The 12,752-nt window shown below is 43.7% G+C and overlaps 1 protein-coding gene across 4 annotated transcripts in view; it reads right to left on the minus strand.

The window, feature by feature from the left end:
* Positions 1-12,752, minus strand: part of bbs9 (Bardet-Biedl syndrome 9) — a 328,841-nt gene that overhangs the window by 206,794 nt on the left and 109,295 nt on the right. For all 4 annotated transcript variants that reach the window (XM_072716502.1, XM_072716505.1, XM_072716504.1 and 1 more), the window contains 2 exons: positions 5,970-6,023; positions 5,754-5,856 (listed from right to left, as the gene is read on the minus strand). In XM_072716502.1, the coding sequence (XP_072572603.1) occupies positions 5,754-5,856; positions 5,970-6,023 (157 nt within the window). The remainder of the gene's footprint in view (positions 1-5,753; positions 5,857-5,969; positions 6,024-12,752) is intronic.

The following is a 12,752-nucleotide window of genomic DNA, read 5'->3' on the forward strand; positions in this document are numbered from 1 at the left end:
GTAGAAATTTTGATGAGATGCTTTTAGTGTAGGTGTAACAGGTCAATAGATGTTGGACAGAATGTTGAACCCTCCGGTGAAGTGCCTTTGCCTGTCTTAATAATAATAAAGAAGCTTCATTGATCGTCGTCTTTACGTAGAGTAGGCTGTCTAGCTCAAGAACCCACCGAAGCTGGATTCGAACCAGCGACCCTCTGATTACAGACACACAGGCTTAGCCCGCTGCACCACACGCTGCTTTGGGTTAGATGGGTGAGATCGGTAGACATCTTCCTACCTGATCTGGTAACTCATTTTAGCTGAATTAGCCTAGGTTGGTCTTAGACATACTGTACACTCACCTAAAGGATTATTAGGAACGCCTGTTCAATTTCTCATTAACCCTATGGAGTGAACCAGGGGCCCCTTGCATGGGGGGGCATTTCTTCCCTCTTTGGAATAATTACCTTATAACTTCAGATATAAAAGTCACAGACACATGCCTGATACCTAAAAGCAAAGTTGACCCCTTTACAATTGATTGTAGGAAGTTCAATAATGAAATGAATAACCTGTGTATAATTTATGGACATGCGAATATAACAAAAACAGCTGGAAAATACAAAAACCTGTCTTTGTGTCTTGGATTTTTGTAAATATTTCAAAAACTACATGATGGAATAGGTCCAATTTTAAAAATCTGGTTCCCAAACTTGTTTTCTACATGTGTGCCCAATTTCATATCATTTGATGCAGCCCAACAGGTTTTACGGAGGAAAGAGCAAATGGTGCAACTGGGAGCCTTTCCTATCCAAAACCTAACCTAAACTAATCTGAAACTTATCCAAAATGGCAATAGTGTAACTAGCAGTGTTTTTTGGGGTAGCAACTTTCTTTCTAAATGCATTACCACTTATAGGTCATAAGTAACAATTTGTCACACATCATCACCACACATTTGTAGGAAAATCTATATTTTATTCACACGACTTGTGCCAAACTTATCCAAAACTTATCCAAAACCTATCCAAACTGGCCACAGTGTAACTAGCAGTGTTTTTTGGGGTAGCGTCTTTCTTTCTAAATGCATTACCACTTATGGGTCATAAGTAACATTTTGTCACACAAAATCACCACACATTTGTAGGAAAATCTATATTTTATTCACACGACTTGTGCCAAACCTATCCAAAACCTATCCAAAATGGCCACAGTGTAACTAGCAGTGTTTTGGGATAGCGTCTTTCTTTCTAAATGCATTACCACTTATGGGTCATAAGAAACATTTTGTTTCTAACCATAACCCTGCATAACTGTGCCCAAACAAAGCCCAACAAGTGCCCCGCATAACTGTGCCCAAACAAAGCCCGACAAGTGCCCCGCATAACTTTGCCCAAACAAAGCCGACAAGTGCCCCGCATAACTTTGCCCAAACAAAGCCGACAAGTGCCCCGCATAACTTTGCCCAAACAAAGCCGACAAGTACCGTACATAATGTTGCCCAAACAAAGCCGACAAGTACTGTACATAACTTTGCTCAAACAAGGCCGACAAGTGCCCCGCATAACTTTGCCCAAACAAAGCCCCGCGTAACTTTGCCCAAGTGAAAGCCAAAAGCGCTGCATTACTTTGCACACTTCAAAGCTTGACAAAGGCGATACGGAACTTTTCCCAATGTACCACAATACAAGTGTTACCAAAGCAAATGTTAATTGTAATTTGCTGAATCACGGAATTATAAAAATCTATAGAATAAAAGAGTAAAATGTAAACTGTAAATAAATGTACTTATGTCGAGCGTTGCATCCTCTCCGCGCAAAAAAGCGTCCTCCTCCATCGAATCAATGGATAAAAGCGACACTTTCTTCCTCCGAACCACTCTTCAAAATCATCTTCTGTGCTTTCTCAACAGTGAAAGTCATCCGAGCCATTTTTCTTCAGTCAAAAAAGTTGTTGTCCGAAAATAACTGTGTAAACTCACGGAGACTACGTGCGCAATGCGTACTCGAGACACTCCCACAAATACTGCACCTGCAGAGAATAAGTTGCGCATTCATGTCCCCAGCGCGAAAGTTTATTATGGTGAAACATAACCATGGGCAAAGGTTCAGTGCGTAAAAAATAATGTGCTAGCAGGGAAGCTATTCATTGGTTTTCTTCTAAAACTCTGAAGATAAAAAACATTGCACGAATGTACAGAATGCTGACTGACATTTTTACATAGCAAGCTATTTGAGAGCATTACAGTCATATTTATGGAAAAATGCGTGTTTTGTCTTAATACTGTGACGGTTTATGAAGTATTGGTCGTGAAAGAAATAGTTTGAAGTGCTTAGTTTTCATTTTATTAACACTTATATTTTACTTCCTGACACTTGACCCGTTTAAAGATGGCTACCATGGTCATTTTATTTTTACTTGTTACAAAAAAACCATGGCAGAAAAATTGCGCAACTTTCTACAGATATTATCTGAAAGGTTTTTTGTAGTGTAACAAGCCGTTTTTGGTTGATTTGATACATTTGTTTCTTTTATTGAACGTCAATTTTTTTTGTTATTGAAAATTTGGACGTATGCATCCGTACCACTAGAGGGCGACAGTGAAAGAGTTAATGCAATTATCTAATCAACCAATCACATGGCAGTTGCTTCAATGCATTTAGGGGTGTGGTCCTGGTCAAGACAATCTCCTGAACTCCAAACTGAATGTCAGAATGGGAAAGAAAGGTGATTTAAGCAATTTTGAGCGTGGCATGGTTGTTGGTGCCAGACGGGCCGGTCTGAGTATTTCACAATCTGCTCAGTTACTGGGATTTTCACGCACAACCATTTCTAGGGTTTACAAAGAATGGTGTGCAAAGGGAAAAACATCCAGGATGCGGCAGTCCTGTGGGCGAAAATGCCTTGTTGATGCTAGAGGTCAGAGGAGAATGGGCCGACTGATTCAAGCTGATAGAAGAGCAACTTTGACTGAAATAACCACTCGTTACAACCGAGGTATGCAGCAAAGCATTTGTGAAGCCACAACACGCACAACCTTGAGGCGGATGGGCTACAACAGCAGAAGACCCCACCGGGTACCACTCATCTCCACTACAAATAGGAAAAACAGGCTACAATTTGCACGAGCTCACCAAAATTGGACAGTTGAAGACTGGAAAAATGTTGCCTGGTCTGATGAGTCTCGATTTCTGTTGAGACATTCAAATGGTAGAGTCAGAATTTGGCGTAAACAGAATGAGAACATGGATCCATCATGCCTTGTTACCACTGTGCAGGCTGGTGGTGGTGGTGTAATGGTGTGGGGGATGTTTTCCTGGCACACTTTAGGCCCCTTAGTGCCAATTGGGCATCGTTTAAATGCCACGGCCTACCTGAGCATTGTTTCTGACAATGTCCATCCCTTTATGACCACCATGTACCCATCCTCTGATGGCTACTTCCAGCAGGATAATGCACCATGTCACAAAGCTCGAATCATTTCAGATTGGTTTCTTGAACATGACAATGAGTTCACTGTACTAAAATGGCCCCCACAGTCACCAGATCTCAACCCAATAGAGCATCTTTGGGATGTGGTGGAACGGGAGCTTCGTGCCCTGGATGTGCATCCCACAAATCTCCATCAACTGCAAGATGCTATCCTATCAATATGGGCCAACATTTCTAAAGAATGCTTTCAGCACCTTGTTGAATCAATGCCACGTAGAATTAAGGCAGTTCTGAAGGCAAAAGGGGGTCAAACACCGTATTAGTATGGTGTTCCTAATAATCCTTTAGGTGAGTGTATATAACCAGTGGCTGTAGCGCTCCTGTTTGACCGATCGACACGAATTGGAGGGTCTGTCTATGGTACAGCCCTACATTAGTGAGACAAATTTGGTAATGATTGGCTGAAGCAAGGCTGAGCTATAGCTGTCTGATTGAAATGGACGTGGCACCAGTAGGGTCTTGGTGTGGCTTTTGGCCGTACCTTACCGAAAGTTTAAGTTTTTTTCTCTAAATCTTTAAATGGACTGTCTCCTGATTTGAATGACACCAGATTTATGTAGGTGAGGTGAAAATCATAGGAGGTTAACGAAAAAGCCTGTTTTCAGACAAATATAAGTCATGCAAAAAGGCAATGATGTATAACCAAGTTCAATATGTGCTTGGATTTGGCACGACATAGTGAATTGGATTGGCAATCAATTTCAACGGTATGCTTGATAGTTCTGTAGAAGTAGGCAGAAATGCAAATGGGGGCACTGTAGCGCCCCCATCTGGCCGAGTGAGTTGTCCTTTACAGGGTTTGCAGAGGGTCAGAGGCCGAATGTACCAGCCAAATTTGGTTTTGCTTTTGATTGCTCATCGATAATCCTGTCAAATGGCTGCTTGATTTTGATTGGCTAATGGTGGACAATCTTTTATGATTTATGACTGCCATTGTACGTGTCTGTCCTCAGGCTGGGTCCTAGTATATGTCACGGCCAAGTTATAGCAGTCAGAGCAAAATGGGCCAAATTTGGATATTGTTTGGGCGTGGCTAATGGCCATACAATAGACAAATGTCGGAATTTTTTTTTAAATTCGTGATCAGCTCAGAGTTCTGATTCGTTTGACACCTCATTTGTCTGATTTGGTAGGACAAGCTAGGACTTTAAGGAAAAAGTAAGATTTGCAAATTAGCAAAAAATCTAAGTAGGCGGAGCTTCATAGTTCCCATTGACTTTTTCGTAGGGCATGGCTGTCTGTATCAGCAGAAAAAAAGAATTTCGATTGTAGGACAAACAGGACAGGAGATATCGACCAAAACGTGTTGGGGGGCGCCTGGCTGAGTCGGACGGGTCGGACAAACTGAGTAGCGGGTAGGAATTGCAATCAACCTACCAAGTTTGGTCGGCGTAGGACTTACGGTTTAGGCTGGGCATTCAAGTTTTAGGGCAGGAAAATAATAATAATAATAAAAGAGAAAAATCCTAAGAAAAACAATAAGGTTCCAATGCACTACGTGCTTTGGACCCTTAATAATACATTTTATTTGTAACACACTTTACATTTGAAACAAATCTCAAAGTGTGACAAAATAAATACATCATAGCAAAAAGCAACATAAAAATATGTGACAACCTGCAAGGTTAATCAAAAGTGATAAGTTCTGCTAAAAAGAAATGTTTTAAGTCCTTTTTAAAAATCTCAGTAGTTTGTGGTGCCCTCAAATTGTCCGGGAGGGTACGTAATTCATTTGATACATCCGAGTGTGCATATGACCGATGAAAGTTATTCTCCCCTGTGCATTTGAGGCATTTTTGCCAAGAAATTCAAATCAGGCTAAAAATATTTATCACTATTAACATGCAACAATACTTCGTGGCAGTGAACACAGGATTTAGTTCATTATGATGGTTATATTTTTGATTACTTCATTTTACATATTTATTTATACAATGTGCAAATAAGTGTCTCTATATGGTTTTGTCCTCATACGCATTGACTTTGATTAACAACTGTTTCTAACTGCATTTGTGTTTCCAATTATAATGATACCTGATTTCAAAACAAATTGTTTTTTCCGGCTGCACCAAAATTGCACTGAACCAAAAACCCAAAACTGAGGTTTGTACTGAACCCTGAGTTTTGTATACTGTTACACTCCTAATGCATATAGCAATTAGTACAAAAAAATGGGCCAAACCCATATTGCACAACAATAATCCCTGGTCCATTCTTTTGCCCAGGAGTGTACATGCACAATCACTGGCAGGACATAGACTGTCACACACGTAGTCACTCACCCATGGAATCCAGTACAAACTGCTCCTGGGTCACTGCCAAAGGAGGTTGCACGCACACACTCAGCTTGGGGCTCTGCACTGACAAATGGCTCATCAATTGGATCTGGAAAATGAAGAACAGGAACTTCCATTCTCAGGGACACCCAAAGTATAGATGCTGGTACGAATCCTATTCCATAAAAAATGAGGAAGAGTAGAAGACCCCAGCAGCCCTACCTTTACAGTAACTGAGGGTACTGGGATGTCAGCAATTTCTGGAAGCAAGGCACGCTGTGGACAAGATGAAAACTGTTGTTAGAGTCAGTTCTATTATTAGATAACAAAGGCACTGTTATCTAATAATTCAGAGCTCAAGTAGAAAAGAGCAGTAGAATGACTAACCATCATGGGAAGCACATTGTTTCCACGGCTCTGTTAATTATCCTTTAAGCCTATTCTGCTCACTCAGGAACTTGGTTACCAGACAACTGACTGATTGATTAATAATGTTTGTTGTTGTTGATAAAAATAGAGGATTTGGTTGTGGAAAGATTTAATGGAAAGTGTAACAAAGGTCTCAAAATAAGAACTTTGCAGGATGACACACTGAACATGAACTTAAAATTTGGAAAGAGAGGCTGAACTTTTGTTTGATTTCCCCATCCTGAAATGTTTTAGGAATACAAAGATGCATACAAAGAAAGTAGAATCATCAAAAACTATTTTTATTCACAAGGAGAACAAGCCAGTGTAAACTATCAAAAAGACCAACAACTGAATTGTACAGAAACAAACAAATAAGGAAGCACCCCCTGATTGACCACTTTTTTGAGCGATAGTGATTAGTGATATATTTTTGTTTAATATCGCTGATAAGTGTAAACCCAGATTAGTGGAAGAACGTTAAATTGTCTTTTATTCTCTAGAAAATGAATCTATGGCACAATCTATGGGCCAGATTTAATAATTCATTATAAACTTGTCAAGGGCCAATACTTTGAGGCCTCTTATAAGTGATGAATGAGTTAATGAAAGTTTAAATATTGTCCGGCCAAAACTGACTCATCAGATAAATGTTGATATCCTGAGTTTTAACAAATATCAACCAATATCTGATATGTTAAGCAATATATTGAAATAATAATAATAATAATAATAATAATTTATTAATCCCTGTGGGGAAATTCTTTTTACGCCTCCCTCAACAAGGTGTCCGCGAAGGGCAGCCACCTGTAGCGGTGCCCAGGGAGCTGGGGGTTGAGGGTCTTGCTCAAGGACCCGCAGATGTGCTGAGGCTGGGTTTGAACCAAACTGAGCCACACGCTGCCCCCCTATTGTACATCTACTTTTTACTTAATTTGCTAGTTAGCAGAGTATTGACCATTATTACTGTAGTTCAACGAACCATTTTGTGTAACAAAAAAAGCGGAGCATATCCCAAAAGCACCATAGTGCAAATATTTTTTGCAAATATTACCATTGTCCAGAGTATTATGTGTTAAACAGGGGTAAGTTTCCTAAAAATGTTGTCATGCACAGAACAGTAAGTAGCACTTCCTCGATAAATTCTAATGAGCCTTCTGATATCCAGCAACAGCTCGTGACCATAGGTGAGGGTAGGAACGTAGATCGACTGGTAAATCGAGAGCTTTGCCTTTTGGCTCAGCTCCTTCTTCACCATGACAGACTGATGCAGCGCCCGCATCACTGCTGACGCCGCACCGATCCACCTGTCGATCTCCCGTTCCATCCTTCCCTCACTCGTGAACAAGACCCCAAGATACTTAAACTCCTCCACTTGGGGAAGGACCTCCTCCCTGACCCGGAGAGAGCACTCCACCCTTTTCCGGCTGAGAACCATGGTCTCGGATTTGGAGGTGCTGATTTTCATTCGAGCCGCTTCACACTCGGCTGTGAACAGTTCCAGTGAGAGCCGAAGGTCACGGTCTGATGAACCACATCATCTGCAAAAAGCAGAGACCTAATCCTGAGGTCACCAAACTGGACACCTTCAATTCACCTAGAAATTCTGTCCATAAAAGTTATGAACAGAATCGGTGATAAAGGCCAGCCCTGGCAGAGTCCAACCCTCACCGGGAACGAGTCCAACTTACTGCTGGCAATGCGGACTAAGCTCTGACACCGGTTGTACAGGGACTGAACAGCCCTTATAAGGCAGCCCGGCACCCTATACTCCCGGAGTACTCCCCACAGGACTCCCCGAGGGACGCGGTCGAATGCCTTCTCCAAGTCCACAAAGCACATGTAGACTGGTTGGGCAAACTCCCATGCACCCTAAGGGCACTGCCGAAAGTATACAGGGTATATACAGAAATCCAGAGGTTAAATTTAACACTTTTTAATACCTTTTTTAATACTTTCTCAATATTTTTTAAAACCCGCACGGCATTGAGTTGCAACCGTTTTTAAACAAGTTTCAAACTGATTTAAAGATTTATAATGTTACACAATTTTGGCCTGTACAACAGAATTTAAATAGGGAACATGGGTCAACAGAATAAATTTAGTGACTGTGATTTTGAAAACATCTTGCATTTAACTTCTTCAGTCACAAGTCCATATCTTTATCCACTAGGCTATTCGTGGCAAGTGCCTTAATTGTTTGGCTTTTTCTTCAATGAGTTTGTCGATTTGCTCCAGTTGACCAACTGCTCTCATCCATGCATTCCTGATTTATGAGTTGTTCATCGCATATGCAAAAAGAGAGCGCTGACTGTCATTATCATAAATTTATCACGCTGATTTAAACTCTTGGTGTGTAAACCTTGTAGTTGCCTGCAGGCATCTTACGTTAGCAAGATAAGTTTGGTGATAATTAATGCAGCTAGCGAATTACTTACATAAAAACCTACTACTTGGGGTTGCAATAAGTTATCGTATTGACCAGTAAACGACAAGAAACATAAATAACACAATCAATAAAAATCTGCTGCCAAGTCAATCAGTACTTGTACTGATCGCTTGCTCCATTTTGATCGCAGTTCCCAAAGAGAACTCTATCGGCAATCTATGGCTCATCCTGCTAGTCCCGGATGTAGAGGGTTGAATTTCGGATCGTATTTTAAACCACTGAAATTGTGGCAGCGTATTTGAAACAGCGAAAATAACGGGACTGAATATTGTAAAGCAGAAATAAGAGGACTGAATGTTACTGCTTGAATAATAAAGATGCGAATAAAACACATGGAATATTTTCAACTGAATTTGTTCTTTTGAAATTTATTTTGAGGCGAAATTAAATTAACTTAATTCATGTGGTTGAATTATAAACACGCACTTTAAAATACGTATCTTTTGGAACTGAATTTTGGAAGCCGAATATTTTTGTACTGAATATTTAAGCAATGAAATTACGATTGAAATGTTTTCAGTTGAAATGTTCAATGTTTAAATGTATGCACATATTAAATTACAGTCCCCAAAAATTCAAAGTGTCATTAATGCAATGCGTTTTTATTCGATAAGTGTAATTCAACGTGTTTTTTTTCATCAACGACTTTTGTCATTAATTTACTTCCATAGTCCTTAAACGCTGGGTCCTCTAACCACTTACGAGCAAATTTGCACTTACCCATGATGACTATGACTTAGCTTTTCTGAGTGTAAGCAGCCAACATGTACTTCAGCGCGCAAACTGTTTAAGACGTCGCTCGACCACCGAATATGACGTCAGCATATGACCATCATCTATGAATGAAGGAATGAGCTGATCCACATTTAAAATAATTTGCGAGAAATTTAGCAGATAAACTTTAAAACACAAATGGACAATTTGTAGCTAAAAAAAAATCTAAAATTTAATACCTCGTAAATTTGCGTGTAATACCTTTTAATGGCTTTAATTTTTGCTTATGTGATTTACTACCTTTTAATACTTTTTAAAACCCCGCGGACACCCATAGGAGCTGGTCCACTGCTCCACGGCCAGGGCGAAAAACACACTGGTCCTCCTGAATCCGAGGTTCGACTATCCGACGGACACTTCTCTCCAGCACCCCCGAATAGACCTTACCAGGGAGGCTGAGGAGTGTGATCCCCCTATAGTTGGAACACACCCTCCGATCCCCTTCTTGAAGAGGGGGACCACCACCCCGGTCTGCCAATCCAGAGGCACCGCCCCCGATGTCCACGCAATGTCGCAGATGCGTGTCAACCAAGACAGCCCCGCAACATCCAGAGCCTTGAGGAACTCCGGGCGGATCTCATCCACCCCTGGGGCCCGGCCACTGAGGAGCTTTTTAACCACCTCTGCGACCTCTGCCCCAGAGATAGGCGAGTCCACCCCCAAGTCCCCAGACTCTGCTTCCTCATTGGAAGGCGTGTCGGTGGGATTGAGGTCTTCTTCGAAGTATTCCATCCACTGACCCACAACATCCCGAGCTGAGGTCAGCAGTGCACCAATTTGATGTGTTATATATTAATTGTGAATAAACTGTGTTTTTGATTACTTCTTGGCTGTCTGACTTTGTTAACCTCTGCATGTTTCGCAGAGACTGGGGTTATTCTAGCACTCTCTCGCAGCCTGTGACTCGACCCCGTTTCTCCGAGACCCGATGCGACTGCCCAAGTTGAGTTACGGTAAAAGACCGGCTCAGCCTCTGAGGCACGCACACGCTGGGTTATGGCATAAAGTCCGACTCAGCCTCTGAGGTGCGCACATGCTGGGTTATGGCAAACACCGGCTTAACCTCTGTGGCCCTCACTAGCTCAGATTCTGCAAGTGTCAGCAAAGCCTCTGAGGCGTCCTGAAGGGTATCTAGGCTGGCACTGTATTACATTGTAGTGATTTCCCAACTTCTAAACCTACATAGCAGATCCACGGATTCGGCCGAGGCGAATCCGGTATACCCCACTGTCCGGGATTAGTGGGAGTTCAGCAATAGAAGGCACAGCCCATGAGTAATCTAAATAACAGAAATGTCATGATTAAAATTGCCATAAAGATCTTTAATTAAATTGGAGACAGATATAATTTGGTCTTTACCTAAAACGAGTAAGTAACTTTACAGGAGTGCTCGGAAGGATCCACACACATTTCAAGCCTTCGGCTGCCCAATTGGATTCCGCCATTGGGCCAGTGGACGGTTCCCCTACAGTGACAATGTTATTTAAAGGCCATAGCAAACAGTTAAACAAAGGTATTTCAATTACACATACTAACTATAACTGCTCAAAAATGGAAGCAGTGAAACAACAATTAGATTTAACACTCAAAGCATGACAAACTCAAAGCAGTTTCATGTGAAAGAACTCCAGCAGAATACAGAAAATACAAATGCATTAACAGTGCAGGTGTCATGCCCCACTTGTCCGATCCTCCCGTGTGCCACCCCCCCTCAACTACCTAGTGTGTTATCCCCATGTTTACCAGCTGTTGTTTGTTGCTGTTAATTAGTTCTGTGTATTTCAGTCCATGTTCGAGTATGTTTCCCTAGTCCTGTCATTGACGTTGCATGTTTTCTTGTACCCTGGTTAGGATTGTTTCCTAATAAACCCCGTATTCCCTGATTCTCCGTCTCCCCGCTCCAGCTTCCCTGGTTTGCTGTGACAGAATGACAGGACTCCAACCGAAGATGCCTAACCTGATCTGAGGAGCAATACCTCGGTCTCGTGAATGAGGCTCTGCATTGGCTCGAGCAGCCCGAGTTAAGGGGCGAGCCTGTGATGCGAGCCCTTGCTTTCCGGACAAGGGATATTCTTGAGGAGATATCCCTGTTCGAAGATGTGCACCTCATAGAGCTGCGTGAAAACCTGCAGCGGCTGAGATGCAGGGTGGCAGAGGCTAATTTAAAGCAGGTGGCCACAGCTTGTGGCTTGCCTCACAGTCCTCTGGCAGAACTGGACGTGGAAAGAAAAAGCGGAAAAGCAGAAGATGGGAAGAGACGCCGGAGCTCTTCTTAGGGGCTGTCTCGGTCTCCACTGCCTGCCCTGCTGTGTGTCGTCCCGATTCTGAACCCGGCGGTGTTCACGCATGACATCACCGCCATCACCTCGCCTGAGCACAAGCCCGAAGCTTGTCCATCCGCCACTTCGTTACCAGCGTCAGCAGCCTGCCCCTTTTTAGGGATGCACCTGGTATTTAAAGGGACCAGGTCAATGGAGGATGCCATCCTGCGGATCCCAAAGCTCCTTAAAAAGGCGGTGCCCGCTCCTCCCCCTGTGGTTCCTGTGCCGGCAGCTCCACCCCCCGTGGTTCCTGACCCTCCGGCGGCTCCGCCCCCCCGTGGTTCCAGATCCCCGGAACCCTCTGTTTCCATGACCCCAGTTCCTGTCACCGAGGAAGTCCCAGATTGCCAGACCACCGCTCCTCCCTCCTTAATGGAGTTGGAGGAGGAGCTCAAGTGGGACCCCTCGGATATCACCCTGACTTCCCCGGTGGCCCACTTTGGAGTGACTCCTCCACGACCATCCCAGCATGGCAAATCCAGGCCGGGTCCCCGCCTCTCTGTCTCCTAGATAGGGAGAGGACACCTGCGTCAGGGTCGGGTACTGCCCGCCCTGCCCCCTGGCTCGCCTTCTGTCCCCCTGGCTTCGGCTCGGCGGTCGCCTGCAGTTCCTCCAGCTCCGGCTCGGCGGCCATCTGCGGTCCACCTGGCTCTGGCTCGGTGGTCATCTGCGGGTCCCCCTGCAGTGCCTCCTTGGTCGCCTGCACCTTCCTCCTCGCCCCCTTTGGTGTCCCCTTCGGCTCCTGCCTCGTGGTCGCCGAGGGTCCCTTCGGCTCCAACCTCGCGGTCACCTGTGCTGCCCCTGCGGCTTCCGCAGCTCACACGGCGAGGTTCGCCGTTTTCCCCCGCCCTTTGCCTCTTCGCCTCCTGCCTTTGTGCCCCCTGTGTTTGCTCCCTGTCGCTCTGAGCCTGAGTTCCCTTCTGGTCCCTTTGTGCCTCCTGTGAGTTTGTCACCTGGTGTTGTCCCTCCATTGTCCCCTTTAGTGTTCCCAGGTACTGTGTTTCCATTGCTGGTGCCCCTATGTTTCCCATGGTTTGTCTCATCTACCTCATG

Source organism: Paramormyrops kingsleyae, chromosome 9, assembly GCF_048594095.1.
Source record: "Paramormyrops kingsleyae isolate MSU_618 chromosome 9, PKINGS_0.4, whole genome shotgun sequence".
Taxonomy (NCBI): Eukaryota; Metazoa; Chordata; class Actinopteri; order Osteoglossiformes; family Mormyridae; genus Paramormyrops; species Paramormyrops kingsleyae.